Source organism: Boleophthalmus pectinirostris, unplaced genomic scaffold (assembly GCF_026225935.1).
Source record: "Boleophthalmus pectinirostris isolate CB_2022bp ecotype Guang Dong unplaced genomic scaffold, ASM2622593v1 HiC_scaffold_16, whole genome shotgun sequence".
NCBI lineage: Eukaryota > Metazoa > Chordata > Actinopteri > Gobiiformes > Gobiidae > Boleophthalmus > Boleophthalmus pectinirostris.
The window spans coordinates 9,600,202-9,622,909 of NW_026571095.1; the positions used below are offsets into that span (position 1 = coordinate 9,600,202).

At 36.8% G+C, this 22,708-nt stretch overlaps 1 protein-coding gene across 1 annotated transcript in view; it reads left to right on the forward strand.

Annotated features, from left to right (window-relative positions):
* The window catches only part of st18 (ST18 C2H2C-type zinc finger transcription factor), a 47,675-nt gene extending 28,097 nt beyond the window's left edge, over positions 1 to 19,578 (forward strand). Inside the window, exons 4-23 of the mRNA XM_020924191.2 lie at positions 563 to 617; positions 1,354 to 1,384; positions 1,507 to 1,694; positions 4,561 to 5,175; positions 5,842 to 5,976; positions 6,715 to 6,805; positions 6,885 to 6,977; positions 7,370 to 7,578; positions 7,711 to 7,907; positions 10,596 to 10,844; positions 12,425 to 12,531; positions 13,104 to 13,166; positions 13,457 to 13,525; positions 13,704 to 13,766; positions 14,448 to 14,528; positions 15,775 to 15,996; positions 16,480 to 16,565; positions 16,638 to 16,741; positions 16,845 to 16,988; positions 18,017 to 19,578. Of these exons, the coding sequence (XP_020779850.1) occupies positions 563 to 617; positions 1,354 to 1,384; positions 1,507 to 1,694; positions 4,561 to 5,175; positions 5,842 to 5,976; positions 6,715 to 6,805; positions 6,885 to 6,977; positions 7,370 to 7,578; positions 7,711 to 7,907; positions 10,596 to 10,844; positions 12,425 to 12,531; positions 13,104 to 13,166; positions 13,457 to 13,525; positions 13,704 to 13,766; positions 14,448 to 14,528; positions 15,775 to 15,996; positions 16,480 to 16,565; positions 16,638 to 16,741; positions 16,845 to 16,988; positions 18,017 to 18,157 (2,943 nt within the window). The 3' untranslated portion in view covers positions 18,158 to 19,578. The remainder of the gene's footprint in view (positions 1 to 562; positions 618 to 1,353; positions 1,385 to 1,506; positions 1,695 to 4,560; positions 5,176 to 5,841; positions 5,977 to 6,714; positions 6,806 to 6,884; positions 6,978 to 7,369; positions 7,579 to 7,710; positions 7,908 to 10,595; positions 10,845 to 12,424; positions 12,532 to 13,103; positions 13,167 to 13,456; positions 13,526 to 13,703; positions 13,767 to 14,447; positions 14,529 to 15,774; positions 15,997 to 16,479; positions 16,566 to 16,637; positions 16,742 to 16,844; positions 16,989 to 18,016) is intronic.
* Positions 19,579 to 22,708: the final 3,130 nt, after the last annotated feature.

Below are 22,708 nucleotides of genomic sequence, written 5' to 3' on the forward strand. Positions count from 1 at the left end.
CAAGGCATAAAGTAATAGTGTTGACAGCATATTATTCTTCACCTATGCTTGTGTATGTCTGAGGTAGTATATAAAGTATATATAGTATGTATTTTAATGCATTGTAAACATTTCATCATGTATATTACTTATTATATATTTTAATATTTAAAATAGTTTTATGTGAATGTGTAAAAAAATTATAATAAAATTAATTAAGGAAAGATTTTTTTTTTTGTTGAACATTTAAAGCATCATAATAAATACAATAGTAACAAAAAATCTCAGATTTAAAAATATGTTTAAGCACCTAAAATAAATTGAATAATGAATGAATATAATTGTATATTTTTTTAGGAAAAGTTACAATGTTTATGATATATTTTCAGAAAGTTATGTTTTTATAATATCATTTTCTGTCTCTATCTCTTTTTAATTTTATGATGATTATTTAAGTTTTGATTTGTTTTTATTGTGATTTTAATGTATTTCTTATTCTGTAAAGCAATTTGAATTACTTTGTGTATGAATTGCGCTATACAAATAAACTTGCCTTGCCTGAAAAGTATTTCTATTTTTTCAGATGGATTCTTCTGACAGTGAGGAGCAGACTCTGAACACGTGTAATAATAACATAGGTAAGTACAGCTCGAAATTTCGCTTTTTTCCCCCCATAATCCACTTATCGCTTTTGGTTAGGGCTTTCAGTTCAACAGTCCAACTTTAGAATAGTCAATTTGACGTGTTATCTTAGTGGACTGAAGAGCACTGCACTGGTATTTTATTATTCAGAGGGGAATAACTTCATTACATGGAAACAGTGGTTCATATTAGTTAGGCAGTGTGGATATAGTGAATGATTGAAAAACCTCTAGACTGGGGCTGTCATTATGCAAGTGTGCAGGGGTTTCCCAGGCTTGTATGATCACACAGGGCTATTACTGCATGGGGAGAAAATCACAGAAACTATGATTATTGATTGTGCTTCATAAGAGTAGGGCTGAACTTGTGAATGAGATTTACACAGAACTATTGAGAAAATTGATTTAGCCTTTCGGTCATATTACCATCAAAGAATAAGCTCCCATTGAAAGAGGGAGCATGCTTTTGTATCAATGACAAGAGCTCTTCATTGTCCTTGCAGTTATTATACCTAAACACAAAATTTAATATTAGTACAGGCTGTTATACTCAAACATTATCTGCAGCATTATCTTTTCGTATTTTTTATTTTTTTAGTTGTGTTTGTTTTATTTCTATTTCAAGTTGGTTTCTTAGTCAGGGAATTAATAGAAAGTATAAATACAAAAGCTGAACTAATTTACTTGTTTTCTTCTTTTTTATGTCTTCAATTTTTATTTATTTTTTTGCCAGGCCCAGTTGAGAGCAACGCTGAGAATCACAGGTAAAACATTTGTGTGTGTTTCGACAGCAAAATGTTAAAACTTATCTCTTCATAAGAAAGAGCCAGTGACACTTTTATTTGACCCAGCTGCACTTTCTACCCTCTCCCTTTACCCTCTACAGCCCATATGGACCAGCGGCAAGAAAGAGGAGTGCTCAGGAAGGGGTTCAGGGCGCCCCCGTCAACAAGAGAAAGTCCCTACTGATGAAGCCTCGCCACTACAGCCCCAGTGAGGCTTGTGAAGAGGAGAGCGAGGACCTGGCAGCTCCACGGGACAAAGACGAGCGGAGGAACACTGACACTCCAGCAGGTAAACAGATGTCCTGTTGTTTTGTCTGTTTTGATGAACAATTGACGCTGAATTTTAAAATCCCATCTGTTGCATTCATATTTCCCTCCCTCTGCCATCAGCCAGCAGCCGCAGTCATTGTGCAGTGGAAGTGAAAGACTACACTGCTGGGTCTGCATTAGTTGTGTCTCACGTCGGCAAATTGAAGTTTTGACAGCTGATCCACCGTGATATTTTTGGCGTGGTTCAGACCTGTTTTGATGAGGCCAGATTTTTAGACCCCTCATCTGTCCATTTTCAATTGCCAGTCCAGAGCTATTGAATCCATACAATGCTAAACAGAAGCAGTTTATTTTAATTAATTGTTTCGGCAATTTTTCTTACCTTTTTCAAAACCAAATGAGCCAACAATTCAAGATGAAGCTTTGGTTTAATGAAGGTCCTTTCTAAGGTTAATTAAACAATATGTACATTTTTTTTAAATTATTATTTATTTAATTAAATTTTTTGTAAATTTAATTTTGTGTATTTTGGTAACACTGCTGCTGGGGTGCATGTGCATTCTCACCCACTATAATCTGCTCTGATTTGGTATATTTTTAACGATGTAACTAAGCAACAAACGTAATTGTCCCTTTCAAAAGCTTTTGTTAGGCCCTCTAACACAGTCTAATACATAATTAGGCATAATGTCTACTGCTCATTATAGTACACATGTGTGTAGTTAAATGGTCCAGGAGAGTAGCTCACTGAATTGTGTGGATTTGTTCGGAATGGAATTTATTTGTTTCCTCTATTCATATTACATTACAATTATCTAAATAATTTACCATCCATCATCAGTTTTCTTTTGTTGTAATGTTTCCAATATTTTTTTTTCTTTTATCACCTAAACACTGGCTGGATATCTTCAGGCTCATACAATTCAACAAACCAGCTTTGAAACAAAACAGTATTTACAAAGTCTGAGGAGTGTCAAATGACCACAGATATTGCTAAACATTTTCAAAACAATTTGCTGCCATTGTCAGATGCGGGAGTTATTTTCTGTAAAAACACCAAAAATTGTGAAAGTGGGCTGGTGGCAGTAAGGATTTAGCGGGTGGGGAGCTAGTCATATCTGCATTTTAACAAAAAGGGAGAAAAATAAGCCTCTCGTTTGGTCGAGCCACACTGTGTTCAACTCCAGCCAACTCCAGGCCTGCTGCAGAGTGCTGGTAATGGCTATTCTGGAGTACAAACTGTTCACCTGTTCCAACATGCAGACCACCGCAGGGATCCAAGTTTTTTTTTTTCCTCCTGCATCTCGTTCCTCTTTTCACTCCACTTCTGTGTGTGAGTATACGTCTGTGTGTGAGTCTGACTGTACACGGCGGTGTCAGGCCTGCAGTCCATCTGGACCAGAGACAAAACCCTTGTTGCTGGGCTCATAAATGTAAATATGTGTAACTGGCTTTAATTTTTCATTCAGCATGATTCTTTAGACACTTCCTTTTTATCCATTTGACAAAAGCAGTTTGGTAGCTACACACTGTGATGTTACACGCAAACTAAACTAGTAAAAAGTGAACTGTCAGTGCTTATATTCTTACTTCTAAGGGCTCTTTTAGAGGTGTTGTGTTTTGTATTTTACTGTCACCCCTAACTTTATATGGTTCATTACTACTATTACTACTAATATTACTAAGATGATGGCAACCAACAATATTCAATCGACTTTAGTCAGAGTACTGTTCAGTGATTTATCTGCAAATCACACTTAATCTAATTCAAAAATCCACGTCTTTTAAAACTATGGATCCTACTTTTTTGTTAAAAGAAGCTATATACAATAAGAGGATATAGGCTCACAAAAAGTAAAAATCTCCTGAGTCTAAAGAGCCTTAACAGAGCATAAGTTTGACTGGTTTGGGAGGATCAAGGCAGATTTGGTTGAATCAATCCAGATGATAGCCTTGGCTTCCATTGTTAATCACTGACCAAGACTTACCATAATCAGTGGTGTTAATAGAGTGTTGTGCTGGGTGCATTTTGAGGGATCACGGTAACCCTCTTTGTCTGTTCTGCCTATTCCAGACGCCAGGACATGAGCCAGACTTTCACTGTAAAGCTTTCCCAACATGTGACCTGAATTTATGGATTAATATAGGAGAAGTAATATACAGAAAAGACAGCAATGTTGGGGAGAATTACTGTGTATAACTACACAAACCTAATCATAAGAGCGCATTTCTTTTTTAAGTAAATAATTTAAATATCTCCAGTATTAGAAATAACTAATAAATGACCCTAAAGCCCCTCCCCCATCCTAGTATGCATGCATGTATGTAGTAGTAGTAGCAAGTGTATTGCTAAGATGTCATCTACCCAAAAAGCAATATTGTTATATATGTAACATCAAAATAATTAATCTCACTGTGAAGATGTTGCCCCTTGACTTATTGAAAGAATTATTATGTTTTGTGCCAATGACAAGATGTTTCTTCTTGAAAGTACTTAATAACTCATAACTGTTGTTCGACAGCTATGTAAATCCTTGCATAATCTCATATTTGACAGTGTCAAATTTGTGTTTCTCATCGAGTGATTATACGGTCAAGTATCAAAATTTAGGTGCATAATGAGTGTGTGTGCTGTGAAATATATTTTAAGAACTGCTTATGAATATTACATCTGCCTTTTCTTATGATTGTGGTTTTGTCATGTCTAAATCACCCAAATGTTTTTCAAAACATGTTTTTATCAAGAATTTTATGAAAGTAACACATTCTAAATCCCTAAAAGGATTAAAAGATTAATCCAGACAAACCATTGTTATTTAAAATGATGTTTGGCCATATGTAATATGCAAGTAATATGTTGCAATAATGTTGTGTTGTTGTTCCAGATGGAAACTTAAGAAATGGCTGTCAAAGTGCAGATTCTCTGGGGTGGTCTGAGGTGCCCTCTGAAGACTCGCCCCAGTGTGAGGCTGACCCCAGTGAAAAGGCAGTGACAGACGAAGACGAAGAACTTCTAAAAAATGACGACGACCAGAATCAGGAGCGAATGAGTGGTGCCTCTTCACCACACTCCCCATACAGAGACATGCACGAGTCTGAGTGGGACCCTTATTCTCTATCCGCCAAACTCAATGGCTCCAGCCCCTCCAGATCGTCTGAGGAGCTTCTGCTGAGGAGAAATGGCCTGCTGAGGGAAGAGCCGGGCTTGTACAGGCCTCACCCCACAGAGGAGGGGGACAGTGAGGGGGAGACAGAGGCGGACAGGCCTGGCCGGCTGGATGGCTGGGCTCTGGGTCTCCATGAGAGAGCTTTGGAGATGAGAGGGGGCAGGGTGAACTTGAGCCTGTTGGAACAGGCTATAGCTCTGCAGACTGAGCAGAGACAAGCGCTACACCACGCCTACAGGGAAATGGACCGCTTCCTCTTGGAGCAGATGACCAATGAGAGACGACACCAAAGGATGATGGACCTGGAGAGACTTGGCTACCACACAGGCAAAGGTGATGACTGACCTCTTACTACTTATGATTAATTCTAAAATATTTTATATAGCAATGAGATGAGAGGAAATTAACAGCCATAACAAAGGGTTTCACGTAAAATGCATTAAAGCATTTTCAAAGTAAGATTCCAACTGCAGAATTGTAATTCAGAATCTATCTGATAAGGTCATGCCTCAACAATTTGAATGATTGGGCCCTCAAATAACATAAAAGGAATAAAAGAACTAAACCAGGAGGCAAATCCTCTTAAAACTCAAAATCACTTTTGGCAACAAGTAATAACGAAACAGACTAAAACAACAATAACAAAATGTACTGATGGATTGCTTCTACTCACAATATAATATTTTGATAAGAGTCATGAGGATATTTAACTAGAACCATAAGTCTTAAATCCTCCTAAAGTACCTCTTCAAATAACTGCAGCTAAATGTGTAATCCTAGATGTAATCTTACAATGGATATGTATTAAGAAGAAATATGCCCTGTTGTACAGCTGTCTTAACTAAAAGAGACTAGGGCAAAAAAAAAAAAAAATAATCTGTTTCAAACGGCCATTTAATGTAAATCTTTTTAATTTACATGGCTACTTTCGTTAGGTCTTCAAAATGTAGCAGAGATTATGAAATTATTTGTTTTAAGTGTCTATAACTTAATTTTCAGATTCTCCAAGAACCGAAAAAAGAGACATCAAGTGCCCAACCCCAGGCTGCGATGGCACAGGTCATGTGACAGGGCTGTACCCACATCACAGAAGTCTGTCCGGATGCCCACATAAAGTCAGAGTCCCACCAGAAAGTAAGCGTTTAAGAACAGAGCATGCATATGTCTGGCTCATTTATGTACATTCACAAACTGCCACTTTCTGAATTTATAATCAAGCTCAACACTAAATCCTCTTAGCCAAACGTTTTACACACTATACATTGACTTCATTTGATGTGCATAAACTTTGTTACACCCTTTCTGTTCTAATGTGTTGTATTTTGCGCATACTGACTTCTTTTTCACTCTGGTGATTGTTAAGTCATTTCAATATAACTCCACAAACATCCAACATTAAACAGTACTGTTACAAAAGGAACAGAAAAAGTAATTAACTTTTTTTTTCAAAAAGGCGCATGCTCTCAGACTGGCAGCAGTATTTGCAAATCAAAGGGCTAGCTAACGCAGTATTCAAAAATAAATAGACAACTCTAACAAACTAATTGGAGAATATGTACAGACGGGAAGTTTCTAAGGATACAGAGCGGACCTTTAACGACGCGCTGTTTTGAAGAATATAATCAGCTGTCTTATTACGCTCCTCTTTGCACTAAGCTATTTACATTTCTGTGTCTTACAATAAAAAGGCAGCTTCTTGTGTCTATGTAGGATTGTGCGCTCCATAGGCATTAATATACCACTAGTTACATAAATCATACATAAACTGTATTTAACGGTTTACTTATTGTATGACCTGTGTTTCTGAACTTTTATGCTTAACTGACTCACTGGTAAATGCTCCTCCAAACTCATCTCTCCTTGTTCCTTCAGTCCTGGCCATGCACGAGAACGTCCTCAAGTGCCCTACACCCGGATGCACAGGGAGAGGCCATGTCAACAGCAATCGTAGCACCCACCGGAGGTATGATGCTACACAAACCCATTAGGCTGCACTGGTCACACACTTACAGCATTGGGCTAATGTGTTTGCTCCTCCATAGTCTGTCTGGCTGCCCCATCGCCGCCGCTGTCAAAGTCTCCAAACCTCAAGAAGAGAGTCTGAAAAATAGACAAACCCCAGATCGTTCACCCAGGTAATATGTCAAACATGAAGCAATGACTCTGACTCTGATGGCCTGTTTAGCACAGGTTAACAGCAGAAAGGGCAGTCTTTTTCAAGCTTTCCAAGTAGACACAAGCAATGGTAGCTAGTCCTGCGAGTTTCTGTCTATTAGAGATGATAAAAGAGCAGAACTCTTTGTTCCCGGTGGATATATCATGGGCAGTGTGCCCACTCCTACTATATTAATTAGTCTGGCAACCTGGCTGTGGATCTACACCACACATCAGATCCCAGACTACGTGTATAAAAGCACTGGCAAGCCTTAACGCTTTTAAAAACAATGTTTGCACTTAACTCCTTCATTAAACTGACTCTCTCATTATATGTCACTTAGTTTAACAATTATTTGTTGTTTTCTTTCAGAGCCATTGGTTTGATAAGGAAGTTTGAGATGAACCAGTTAAACTACAGGCTCTCTCATCCAGTAGCAGCCTTGCAAACAAGCCTAACGAAAGAAATGGACAAGTATAGCAGAATCCGCTTTGATTATGCCAGCTTTGATGCACAGGTCTTCGGTAAACAGCCACTGATGGGGAGCAACCAGGAACAGGAAATAGCACATTTCCCTGAATGTAAGTTTGAGACTTTCTTTAAACTTAACTATGGTTAAAATGTTTCGATACAATAACATGTAAGTTATTTTACAGGCAATTGCCCTGGTGATTATATTAGGGACTAATGTAAGCCAATGATTTGTCTTTTAGCCCCTCAGCAGTACACTGGCTTTCTTGGTGCTTCAGGTCATCTGCCCAACTCCGGTCAGCATAGCCCACCGAGTCAATTCAAAAAAGACGAGAGTCTCCAGACAGCTGCTGCCACGGCCGCTATCCTGAACCTCTCCACTCGCTACAGGAAGAACATGGAGACGGTCACTGACCGGCCTTTGGCAACCTCCACAAAGGTAATCAAATTAGACCACTTGGAAATGTATTTAATGTGGTCATTTTAAAGGAACTCTGATTTGTGTATAAAAAGAGATGGCATCAAAAGACTGAATTTGGCAAAGAGGACCTGGCACTCTGGTGGCAGAATTACAAGCAGGTTTCCAGACTTTAAAGCTTTAATGTACTCAAATCGACATTTGTGTAATCACATCTGAAGATGCAGAACAATTAGCCTTACTTCCTAATTACATCTCCTTGTCTTTTTAAACATGTGGCATTGTATTTTGTTTCGACATCATCTGGCATGTAAAAGCCTGAACTGTTGACTAAAAAACACTGCAGATGGCAGAGGATATTTTGCTTAGTTAAAGGAGCCAGGATGGTGTGTGTGTGTCTACAAGCATTTTGGGAGATGGAGCCAGACATTTAAACGAGATGCCTAAAGTTCAGTCTGTGCTTTTCTGCTCCTTTTCTTAACTTGTCCTGAAGTGTCTTTGTGATTAGACTTGTGTGCACCCTGTGGGTTACATGCACATGCACAGTGTACTGTAGATGATTCAAGGTTTCCACACCTACACAGCACAGATCGTTGTCTCCCAGCTTGTTGAGCTGAGAACGTGGCCCTGTCCCAGGTACCAGCCCACTGAATGAATAAAACAGTGTTAGCAAGTTAATCATCTGTTCTCATTTACAGCTTAGTTGTCGTGGAAAGATGTACAAAATAAAGACCAGCTTCACGTCTGAAAAGCAGGGCTATCTTTGCTGTGTAACTTATCTGCACACATATTATAACTCATAACCTAAGTGCTTCCCGTTAACGATGCAACATTTTATTAATAATAGTCCTAATAACTACATTGTTTTGTCCCTGGAACATAATTAAAATCAAAAAGCTCATCCTTTAGTTTTCCTCTGTCCTGTTTTGATGAGGTAGACACATCATCAGAAAGCAGGGTAATTAAAGTGGACAGCCACATCCAACATCCATGAAAATTATACCTTTTAATTAATTTGAAAGGCTGCCCTTTGTTACAAAAATAATGATGTGTATGTAGGGTCTAATAAAACATAAGCATTGAATAATTGGTTTCATTTATAAACGGTATCCCAGCTTTTAAAGCGGTAAAAGTTTTAATGCCAAAAACAGGCCATAAGTCACCCCACTCCTGCATTTCAGCACCAAACAAGCACATCTGTCAGCAAGTAAACTTATGCCACATTAAGCTTTTAATTTTTGTTATAATAATGATGACCTAAAACCAGCAGAGCCCACCCCCAGCTGCCATCTTGGTTGTGTGTCCTAGAAAACAGATGACACAGCTGTCAGAGAAAAAAATACACTCCAGTAATTATTTTATTATTATTATTTTTTTGCAATCAGCAGAATTAACAAGGACTTATATTACTACCTTGCCTGGAATTAGATAACCTTTGATATTTGCATTTTCTAATTATTTTTAAGTATTTTTCAAAATTAAATCAAATAAAGTATCTTTTGTCTCATTATTCTGTATATATGCAAAAACATTAGGAATCTCTTAACCTTCATTATGTAGTTACTAATCAGGGAGAACCAAAACCTAGGGTTACAAGACACACTGAGATGAAAAAAAATTCTAATAAAAAAAATCAAATATTTTATGGGGAAAAATTTCTTGATTACATTTTTTAATTCACCCATTCTGCACCCAAGTTTAATCACATTAAACTGCTGAAGAAGAGGATAATAATCATCAGAAGAAATGTGTGTGGCTTTTACTGAAATAATTCATTCTAAGTTATGATATAAAAATGTTGATTAAAATAAAAATATCTATAGATTTATTTTATTATTTAGTCATTTTTGTTGAATTTGTGTCTCACCTCATCCAGAGTTTCTGACCGTTCAGGGACCACTCACGTTATTAGCAGCTAGAATCAACTTCTAATTCTTCAGGAAAGGTTAAAAAGTCAGCGAAGAAATAGGTCAACATAGATTCTTTTTTATTATTCTGACAGTCTCTGTAGATTTACAAAAAAAAAAATTTATAAAAGAAAAGGCCTTAAGCAAATGGTCAACTTTAAACTGAAAAAAAGTTTTGTTTTTGAAGTAACATTTTTTTCGGAAAAAAAATTGACAGATGTTCTAAAAGTGTCTCTGCGCAAAAAAAAAAAAAAAAAAAAAAAAAAAAAGGCACATATTATCATCCAAAAGCTCAGTCTGTATCTACTAGGCCTGCAAAAATCACAAGAATATCGATAGGGCAACATTGGCTGAAGCAAGAATTGATATTGCAAGAAAATAAATATATATCGCAATAACACAATGTTCTCCATTTTACAAAATGTTTTTTTTTATATATAAAATTAACAAAAAGATTTTCCATATTAAATCCTACATTAGCTGGTCTTACCGTAGTTTTGTCATTGTAAAGTTTTGATTTTTACCCAGTTTTTAAATTAAGCAATTGAAGGCATGTGCATTTGTTTAATTAGTAAGTTTTTTTTTTCCTTTTCTTTCTCTATTAAGTGAACTTATTGTGCCAAAAGTATATTAAAATATCTCAATAATATCATTATCGTAATACAAAACATAGTAAACTTTTTCTCATATAGTTTCTACTCATACACATCCTCAAACACCAACTACAAAAAGTTCATTTCAAATGAATAACACCTTTGTATGCAGCTTTCTGACTGTTTGAAACTTACCTCATTTTATCCAGGACATGCCCATAGAAGTGGACGAGAACGGCACTCTGGACTTGAGCATGAAAAAGAGCAAGGAGCACCCAAAGGCCCTGCCCAAGTTGCCTTCTGAAGAGTTGCCATCTCCACTGGATCCTGCTTCGATGGTCAAGAGTGGGAGCATGCTTATCACCCCTGCGTTTTACAAACCCCTGTGTGAACGTGATAGTTGGGAGAGCCACTTCCCAGTCAACTTCACCAAACCTCACATCCTGCAGGAAAAAGAGGTAGGGATGTAATGAAATTCAAATTTTCTGTATGATATTTTCACGATATGCATCTCACGGTACAATATTTGTTGTGATATTTTGTAGAGGGTAACATTTGTGTGTGGCTTTTACTGAAATAATTCACAGTAAGTTATGATATAAAAATTTGTGGAATCTGTGTCTCACCTCTGACCATTCAGGGACCACTCATGTTATTAACAACTGGGATTCTGCAGGAACTGTTAAAAACTCAAAGAAGAAATACGTCATCATAGATGTTTTTTATTATGCTAATATTATGCTAAAACTGTAGATTTACAAAAAAAAAAACATAAAAGAAAGGGCCTTAATAAATGCAAGCAAACTTTAAATAGTTTTTTATCCAAATTTTTTGCTAAAAAAAAAAATAAAAAATTGACAGATGTTCTAAAAGTGCCTCTGTGCAAGAAAACAAAACAAAACAAAAATTATCATCCAAAAGCTGAATCTGTTTGTACCAGGCCCACACAATATATCACAAAAATATTGGTATCACAATACTGATTAATACAAGAATCGAGAGCCACTTTCCAGTCAATTTCTGCCAGGTTCACATCCTGCAGGATAAAGAGGTAGGGATGTAACAATATCCAAATTTCTCGGTACGATGTTTTCACGATATGCATCTCACGGTACCATGTTTATTGCAATATTTTCAAGAGGCTAACAAAATTGTGAATATACAACTTTCTCCTTTAAAACACCTTGACAAGACTCATGAGCCATAAACCAAAGAGCTAAGATTTAAAAGTGCTTACTAAGTTATTTCATCGTGTAAATTGAACTGAAACAGAGCAAAGGTACATGGTCTGTGTAGCTCCCTCTGTTTCTTTTGGGTATTGCTGCACCATAACAATGAATTTAAGCAAAGACACTTGAGATATGATATGTTGTGATGGTCCACAATATTACTAAGACAATTTTGAAGATACGATATCACAATATTTTGGTTATTGTTACATCCCTACAAAGAGATACAGAAAAAAGAAATTAAATGCCATGGCTTATGTAATAATGAGAGAAAGAATGACACCGCTGTGTTATTAAAATGCAGTGAAAAGTTATCAGTTGTGCTAAATGTGTGAGAAACAAAACTGTCAGTGGAACTGTTAACTGGGCTTTGAAAGATTAGCAGAGTAATTGTTTTTTCTCAAGAGTACTTTCGAGGGTGCTTTAAATTACAAATGTGAGTCATCTGAATCCACTTTAAGCAAAATCCAGTTTCTTTGCCACTTAGGTGTATTTTATGTTTGAGGGGTTTTTAGTTTTTAAAAAGTACTTTCGTATTTTAAAGATTTTGAATTCAACCTGTTAACTGTAAACAACATCTGCTGATTTCCAAATCTTACAAAGAAATCCATGCATGTGGATTAAGTATGACTTTAAATGCATATATGATTTACAACTGTATGTATCCTTAAGCATAATCTCTGTGCTTTGCTCTCTAACCCTTTTGTGCTAAGAGTATTAAACTCGGCTTTCATTAATTATTGACTTTTAGGTCATTGGTCTGGTTTAATATTGTGAAGTGAGTTTGATGCGCCTGTTGTTGAATGCAGGAGGATTTTGATCATGTCTCTCTGGAGGAGCAGCACTACCAGGGAGATGGGCTGATGAGTGCCAAAGCCAAGCTGCTGTTAAGAGATGTGAAGAAAGAGCTGCTGAGGTGGGTCTCGCCAACACTGGGGTCACAGGGAGGGAGGGGAAGCAGGGAGAGAAGGAGGGAGAGAGGGGGGCACACAGGCTTCGTGGTGCAGTCAGCTGTACATAATGAGTTTGCTTTTGAGAAGGCTTTTTTGACAGATGGTCCGTGTTCTTACAAAGAAACCTATGTCAAGACAGCATAAGTGAAACTGAACTCAAGTGTCCCGTATTGTAACTAATATGTCTGCAGGTTCTTGTGGAGGACAATTGTTTCTTTTTAAAAGTGAGTTTTCTCCCTGTATGTCCTGTACAAGCTTACAAATCTTGACTCTTGTAGTTAGAGTGCATGCTCTGCTGGACCTCTCCACAATGACACCATCAAGTAGAAAAGCCTAGTTACAGCACAGCAAATCCTAAAATGATTTAAGGAGAAGAAAGTGCGCAGTGCAATAATATATTACTAAACTTCCTGCTGTACTAACTCTGAATCATATCATTGACCATATTAGGCAATAAATGAGCAATTCTGTAAAAGCTTAGAAAGCGTGCACAGTTGAATAATCTGTGTATTAAAGTGTATTTGTTCTGATGCAGCTGTCCAACCCCAGGCTGTGATGGCAGTGGCCATGTGACGGGGAATTATGCTTCACATCGGAGGTAGAGTAATTAATTACACCTCATTAGCAGAAGCAGATATACAGATAAGGAAAACAATGCTGATTGTTTAATTATGTTGATTATTACTGTTTGAAGCAGCTTGTACGCTCAGATAGCAGGCTCTGTCGTTTGTATTAAAGCTGGAGTGAAAAGCCTTGTCACAAAGGCAGCACAACATTGTGTTTTTACTATTATATAATTATGTATTTTTGTCATTGTATTAAGATGCCATAATTCAGCTGTGATCAAAGAGTGCATTAGACTGACTGTTAGCTCTTTATCCTCTCCAGTGTGTCTGGATGTCCCCTGGCTGACAAAACACTCAAATCACTGATGGCAGCCAACTCTCAGGAACTAAAGTACGTTTTAAACTTGCTTTTTTTTATACCCATCTACTTAAGCCCCGGCCAAAGCCTGCCTTTTCCTTCACCTTTCCTTTTACTATACATTATGCATGATGTGTATTTACCTCACACAACATTGCTGCCGGCAGTCTGCTGTAAAAAGCACCTGGTCTCTGTGTCTCTCGACCTGCAGGTGCCCAACACCTGGTTGTGATGGATCTGGTCATGTGACTGGGAACTATGCTTCACACAGAAGGTAGGAGAGAAGTGGTCAAATAACGAAACATGAAATACATTTGTTAGATGCATATCTTCTAAACAGATGGCAAAGTCTGCACATCTGCGTGCATTTCATATAGTCTGTCAATGACATTTAAGTTGAAAACTTCATGCTTGTTCAATATATATTATATTTTTCTGTGAATCTTAATGATGTCCACTATAAACTCAGCCTGAGTGAAGGGTTTCTTAAAGATTTTAGCCATGACATTGCTTTAGTCTCAAAACTGACAGTGCCTTCACAAAGTATGCTACTGGATCCGACCAACTACACATGACTCACAGTAGATACATTGAAGAGATGTGATAGCTATAATTAATGTATTATATTTTACAAAAACTTAAATTTAATTATCTATCTAAAACAACTATAAAGCAATTATTTTCCACTTACATCATCTTTATTTAGTCACCGTGCGTCAATAAAACGTGGTCATGTTTGCAAAATTACAGAGCTAAACTTTACTGGCATGGTAAATACATAAAACTAATATATTACGTTAGATTTTAAACGACAATTTCATTATATTTAAGTGCAACAAGCATTATTTAATTAGTGGCACTATAATTAACTCCCACATTTAGAGTTATTTGTGTTTTATTAGCTAATCAGTGTGTGTGCTAAATGCTAACCTGAGCATGTCGTGTCCTCGCGCAGCTTGTCGGGATGTCCGCGCGCCAGGAAAGGAGGCTTGAGGCTCACACCAAACAAGGACGAAAAAGATGAGCAAGAGCTTAAGTAAGATCATTCTGTCATTCTCTTTTGTTTAAGACATAAAAAACACGGAAAATATTGTGCAAATGTGTCACGCTGCCGAGTATTGTACCTGTAGGCTATTAAGTTAAACAAAGAAAACAATACTACTCTTCCAACATTATCAAATTATTATTTTCAATGGATTAACAGTGGAAGGGGTGTCTGATGCTGTGTGTGTTTACAGAATGGACTATCTAGCGTGTAACTGAGTGCTTTTTAATAATTATAGTTTATTAAGAAAATGTGCTGTGCTGATGGCCAGTGCTTTCACTTTGCAGTAAATCACTCTTCACTCTCATGTCTCTGGAAGTGTTATTGGAAAAAAATAATGTAATTGATTTGCAGTTTAAGCCCAAAGTCTGATATATGAACCCTTGTTTACTTATACATCTGGACAGTGATTTTTCTTTTTAATTACTAATGCATGAGCTTAGGAATTAGATCTCATAAGAGAGACAGGGGGAGGGCAGCAAATGTCCCTAGATTATTGTAAATAGTGGGCCATATGGCATGTCTCCATTGTCCTGGGGTAGTGTGCAAAGCTACCTACCTGTGGTCCATGAAAGTACTTGGGCCGATGTTGTTTTGTTCTCTAAGTGCAGCTCTGCCTGTGCCATTGAGGAATAAAATGCTGAAACAGGCTTTTTGTGGCAGCACTCTGCAGCATGTGGGCTATTTGTATCATCTCCCGTGACCTTTCACCTTTATCAATAAGGGAGAGGGTTATAGCCACCTCTAAATTACATTCTTTCGCATGAGGGGACAGATGACAATTATGTGTAATTCATGTCACTCCATTACCGACCTGCAGAGAACAGGGCTGGAAACGCAACTGATAAACTCCTAATGAACGTGCAGCAGGAGTCATGTTTTTGGCACAAATATTAGTAATGGTAGAATGTACCACTATTTTTTCCACTCAAGGATTACTAACTTGTGGGTAATGCGATTAGTGGAGTCCATTTGTAGTTTTAGAGTTTATTTTTAATCAGCATTTGGCTGGATTAATCAACTTAATGGTTAACAAATCTTCCGGTCTAGTTATTAAAAGTGATTTTTTTAATGATCCCAGAAGATGGCTGTCCACTGTGTTGTATTCGTTCCTGTTGTACATATCTGTTTAGAGCAGTCACATGTTTTAGCACAGAGATATTATTGAATACAACTCACACTGAATTATTTTTCCCCGTGTGAATGCAGATTAACAACATTTGTGTGTTCCTGGTAGGTGTCCAGTAATAGGATGTGATGGACAGGGCCATATATCGGGGAAATACACGTCTCACCGCAGCGCGAGCAGTTGTCCACTGGCTGCCAAAAGACAGAAGGAGTCGTCCATCAATGGGCTGCCCTTTGCCTGGAAGGCCAATAAACAGGAACTGCCCCATTGTCCCCTGCCCGGCTGCAACGGCCTTGGACATGCCAATAATGTGTTTGCCACTCACAGAAGGTGAGGCTCTGGTCCTCCATTTTATCTCCAAACAATACAGCAGGCGACATGTTGTGATTTTACTAGGACTGACCGCTATGACCTTAAATCAATATTATTAGGCATCATTTATTGATTGTGAAATACTACTTCCCATAGTGATATATACATCTATACATTCATACATCTGCTTTTTTTTATAGCTCACTTAGGTATTTTAACAAGATTTTCCAAAACTTAATTAGGAAGAATATTGTTGTGTATTCTTAATGAAAATACAAATGGTCCCCCTTTTACTAAAGAATAAAGATTCTTTATTCAGCCTTTGTACTTGAGTTACACAGACTTTCAAACAAAAACTACAAAATAAGCACAACTTATGTTCCAGCTATTTCCAGCTTTCAAACTTTTTTACAATAGCACCAGTGGCATTGTTCTGTTGACTTTACACTATGTGCTCTCCCTTTATCTAAGATATGTCATTTTTGACCTGCTGAACCACAGCTTATCAGGTTGCCCGCTGAATGCACAAAGTATCAAGAAAAAGCACCCAGAAGAAGAGATGACTATCAAAGTCAAAACTAGCAGCGGTGAGCATACTTCATGGAACAACACGGATGCGACTGGCATGCACACTATCAATATTGTCTTTTGTTACTTAGGTGTGGAAAATAAGGATGACATTCAACACTTGGATCATGAAATAAAGGAACTAAACGATTCCAACATGAAAATAGAAGCTGACATGATGCAGCTCCAAACCCAGGTAAATATTTACTCTGGCATCGCTTCTCTTTCAACCAGGTGTTTTCTGTGTTCAGGCTTCCAGATTTTAACTGTGCCTTTTTATTTTGCCCCGAAAAAAGCAGATTTCATCGATGGAATGTAACCTGAAGACAATTGAGGAGGAGAACAAGATGATCGAGCAGCACAATGACAGCCTCTTGAAGGAGCTCGCACGCCTTAGCCAAGCTCTCATCAACAGCCTAACTGACATCCAACTGCCTCAAATGGTACGAACGCAAACTCACCACTCCCAGTGTTTCCCATTAATACAGGAGACTATGATGGCCCCCATTAGTAGTTTTCAGATTCTAGATTGTGATGAAGTCATACTCCCAGATGGGGGGCAGGAGACAGTTTTCCCTATTGATTACATTTTACTTTGCCATGAAACATCCAAAAGTAAATTCACAAATGTTGATCCCAGTATTTTCATTCATTGACTAAACCCAAAAACTCACTATATTACAGCATCATGTTGCTTTTTAACAATATTCATTTTAGCAGCCCCCATCTGTATTAATTAATATTGGCCTAAAGAATGCTGTGATGTCAAAAATTCTCCCCCATACTCTGAAAACAACCTGGACTATATTAGCAGAATAAAATTAGACTTTGTTGCTCATTATAATATTATATACTCTTAAAAGAGACTAAACTGGTCAATACTGACTGGTTTCTTATTCCTTATTTCTTTATTTATTTGTAAAGTGACAACACATATTAATGACCAATTAAAATGTAAATATGTAAAGATTATAGCCAACGTGATGAATTTCCATCTTCAGTCCCTCGGGAGACTGATGTCAAACAATCTAAAGGACAGGTAAAAATACAGCAACAATCCCACAGAAATGCACTCACTAATCACTGTACATACAATTCATTTCTGACAATTCATTTGAAGTTCAAGTCAAGAGAAGTCAAGAGATAAACCAAGAATCCCTCAATATAAAAATGTAATTTTGTTTAACAGGTGACATATTTGGCCAATGAACAACCACCATTTAATGAATTTTGTCCTATAGAATGCTGTGATGTCATCTGAAACCCAGCAATAGGCAGGTTAAAGATTAAATATACGCAGTATGTGACATTTCTACACACATTGACTGAGATTAAATTATTCAAATAAAAATAATTTGTGCCGCCATAGTTTTTAAAAAATCAATGGGAAACACTGACTCCTTATCACTTACTTGTTCTGTAGGGATGTGTTGTGTTCACTAATAGTCAAACCTGTTTTACTCTGTTCCAGGGACCCATCAGTGAGCATAATTTTGAAGCCTATGTGAACACATTAACTGATATGTACAACAACTCGGAGCATGAATACTCTCCGGAGTGCAAGGCTCTTCTGGATAATATCAAGCAGGCTATTAAGGGCATCCATGTTTAAGTACTACCCCAGGTTTCTTTGACTTGGGATAATGGCACTAGATAGCTCTATTTTACACAGACTGTGGGCCTGGCTGCATGTACGTATAAGACAAGGCTTTTGGAAATGCGTGTGACATTTCCACATAAATACACTGCACTGAGAACATTACCAGCCAGACGCTTTTACTGTTTCTGCATTCACACCACACATGTTCATTTCATTTTACCCCTCTTGCACTTAATTATTTTGTATTGTTTGCTTGATTTTAATCTCTATGTGATCACGTCATTCTGATATTATCACTTATTTATTATTATATTTGTCCATCTACGTATTTATTTCCCAGTTTTATTTATTTCGAGTGTAAATTTCTAATATCAAAGTTTGTTCTGCACACTGTAGAAGCACATTCCAATTTTATGGCATACTTACGCCATCTAGTGTTGAAAACATATATTGATATTATTATTAGATCTTGAGTTGGATTTCCCTTAAAAGAACCTACCAAAAGCCTAAATATTTTATGAATCGCTCTTGCTTTCTACTCTTTATTGGAGACTGAATGTATAAAAAGACAAAGTGAGATCAAAAAATGCATCTGTACTGTATTTTTCCAAAAAGCTGAATGCAAACAGTAGGTGACACTGAGCAAAAAATCATGCAACATCAGTGAACTTGAATGTCCAGTTCTGCTTTGCAAAGAGTGCCACGAGAGAAGTGCATCACAAATGAAAAATCCACACTTTGTCAAGATGTCGTTTTTTCATATATAGATATTAAACTGCCTTTTGTGCACACGCTGCGGAGTGTGCATATAGTATGTGCCTAAATGTATATGATCCATGAAAAAATATAATGATTACTATGTTTTGTGGTAGGACAGTATTATGTGGATGGTGTCTAATTTATTATACAGTACAATTATTTTCATAGGAGCAAATGTTTGATGACTGTTTCACTTATGTTGTCCCGGTAACTGTAACCCCAAGTTAAGAAATATCACAAGTGACATTTTTATTATCCCGTTATTGCGTAATTTTTTCAAGAAAATAGTTTTATATTAAAGTTACATGTGATTAAAATCCAATATTGGACATTTAGACCAGTTGTCATACTTTTTGAGCAAACGCAGAAGTAGCTCTTTAAAAATAAACCTAACCACAAATCATGTATGTTTAGCATTTCCGTTGCAACCGATATTATTACAATCTAATCAGTTCTGTCTCATTAAAATTATTGCACTTTTGTACTTTTTGTTGGCCACACTGCCCTTTGCAATCTCAAAAGATGAAAAAAAAAAAATGTGTGAAATCATCATTCATTTGAGCAATATGCCTTTACTTTTGCAAAGGGAAGTCAAACACATGTAGCCACTTTTCAAAGACAACAAAGCAGGAGCGCCAAATCCTAGAAAAAAAAAACTATTTGTACGAAATAAAAATGCCATTACCTATTATTTATATTTATTTAATTCTTATTCAACATTGTTTGCTCAGGAAGTTTTGTGAATAATATTTATTTTTCCCTGTTAGTATTTGATGTTTTGTAATGTGAAATGCTTTTGTGGAACGATATTAGTATGATGAAATTGTATTGTATTTTTCTTTTCTTTTACATTGAAATGTACTGCTTTTTAAGTTTAGGTAGTTTGTAAATTGAAACTTCCTATTACTTTTACTATTTCATAATAAACAGATATGCGCTGTGTTGTACAGTTTGTGTATGGTAGAAATAAACTTTTCAAATGCGTCTGTTTTCTTTTGCTATGTTTGGAGTAAACAACAATAGAGCGACAGCGACATCTAGTGGATATTCACGCGAATAACCACAACAGCAACTCGGACGAGCTGGTCAGCGAGTTCATTTGAAAGTGGAATCTCATTTTATATTAAGACATCGCAAGCTCCATTACCCCATTACATTTATTCAAAAATAACATCTGCATTTTTACAACCGTCATTTTACCTATAGGCTATCTAATGATTCTCAAAGTTCAATTTCAAATAAGATATGGCATTTGTAAAACTATATAGTCAAACATAGTAAATTAAATTCATTATAAAAGAGTTTTCCAATCTTTTCAGGCTGGGCTGGGACCCCCAAAATGATCTTGCTGCTCACCAGGACCTCCACTGCAAAGTGAAACTGACACTTATGGAAACATATTGCAAATATATATAAAAAAAAAAAAGAACTCTATCAACTGAATAAAAGTTTTTAGAGTAAATACATTTTGCCACTCATCCAAATAGCTTCTTCAGTTCTAACAGGGTTCTGTTAGTCACTTCCTTATTATATCTGTCTAAAGGGAAGAGCTGCTGAAACCTACCCTATAGGTTTTTTTTTTTTTTTTTTTTTTGGTCTAGTAGTCAAAGTATTCAGTTGAGAATAACAACTGCGGGATGCACAGACATCTTTGGCAAAACATTTAAAGTCAAGTTTCACTGTGTACATTTTAGAAGCTGGCAGTGTTTTTGACCTAATTTCACTAACAGGGTATATGTCTGGCAAGTAATTAATTAAATATAATGTCATAAAAATGTCTCACAAGCCCTCAGTGCCTCACGTCACAAACACTTAAATCAAAATTTACAGACTATAGGCCTATAGCTGAGTTTACCCCCAAACATCAATGAGTCAGAATTGGAAATTATAGGATGAGTGACTGGAGAAAATAAACAGGTGAAGTTAGGTCAGGGTCATGCGAGTGCACTGTGATCCCTAATCCCTAAAGGCTGTGGTTAGTGAAGCATGCCCCATCCTGTCTACACTATTCTTGTACCATATGCAGTCGGAGAGTATAGAGAGGTATTTAGAGGCACGAGGTATGTTCTCTACACCACGAGGACATGGCCCCAAACAACCCATGTGCTCACAATATTTCTAATAGAACTCCAGAAGTAATGCAAAAATTAAATTACATCTCAAAGACCCCGTTGTGCAGAGAAACTTTACTTCCAGACTTCAAAATAACCCAATAACCCAGTCCAAATTAGGGTATCTGGAAAAATCCTACACAATTCTAATTTCTGAACTAATAACTATAATGTAATTTTGAATGCATCTTATTAGACATTTCGCCCTGGTAGAAGAACTCAATGACTCGGACTCAGTGACTGGCCTCTTTATTCAGTACACATGCTCAAAATCTTGTGAACATAAACTTTCAAGCATCCTAGTAGCCACATGTGAAAATATGTTGATGCAAAAGAAATTGTTTCAATGTTTATGTCGCTTTACTTGAATCAGTTTAGAGGGTGAAAATCAAAAATCTCTGGCTTATAGGGCTGTAGTATGATGAAAAGGAATACAGCTGGAATGAAACAATTAAAAAAATCAAAACAGCACACCTCTAAACATAAAATTATTTAAGATTTTGCAAAAGATAATAAAATATATATATCTAGTTTTCCCTAGTTTGATAATTTTGGTGAAGTTTATCATTTCACCACCTGGTTGGAGAGGTAATTCCAAAACTGTTACCAATAGCAACCAGTAAACAGTTCGATTATTCATGTTATTTACACACGTTATTATTTGACACATGCAGATGAATTGTAGCATGACTGTTTTTGAACACATTGTTACTTTGTGAAGCCTATTTTCTTTCATACTTCTGTCAAGCACCACTCAACTGAAACTATAATACATTTTTTACAACAGGTACTTTTCCACCAAACAAAGTAACACTTAGTGTTTTCCAAAACAAATTCCAGGTACAAGGTAGTATCTGTCATTATTGCTGTCCCTGAGTTGGGTCTTTGAGCTGTAGTTATGACATATGACACTTAAAAGGAAAATGTTGCAGTCTTGTATGAAAGAACTGTTCAAAGACTGAGTGCGTGGTTGAATTTGGCAGAAATGAAATGTGTATGCCTAGTTTTGATAGAGTAGTCTATAGGATATATTATAAAGAGCCTATGTTCCTAAAAGTGCACAAACCTGTTTCCACTCCACCTTAACACTGTATTGTCAGGGTTACATGGGGCCATGTAAGCAAGCTTGACCCATATTCCTATTTTGAAGCTATACACAGAGAGATATATTGCACATGGAAAGCAGCATTGAGCAACAGCATTGAAATGTGAGTGCTGGCACTACATCTCTTGGACATACACAAATGTAAATATATATATAGTGCAGTGTTACATAATGGAACACCTGCACATGGGCATCTAAGGATTGCACTCCTAAATGACAAATTGTGAAATCCATTAACCAAACTATTAACTAGGCCCAGCTATGTAAACATACTATAATAAATGACATAATAAAGTACAGTTTGTAATATATAGGCTAATGATGATGATAACAGAAATCTCCAGGAAGAATAGTACTTGTTTAGTGAAAGTGGACCAGCCCTGTATAGCCCCATATCTGCTGACCAGTGCTGGCCCCCCTTATTCAAGCCACACAGTGATCCATTGCAACAGAGGTAGTGCAGTCAGAAACCAGCTGTAAACTAAATATAGGACTTGCCTGTGGAGAGCACCAAGGGTTATAGATGGGTTAGGCTTTCCAGGATATGTCTTATTTCTGGGAGTAGGATCTGAGGACAAGAACCTGCAT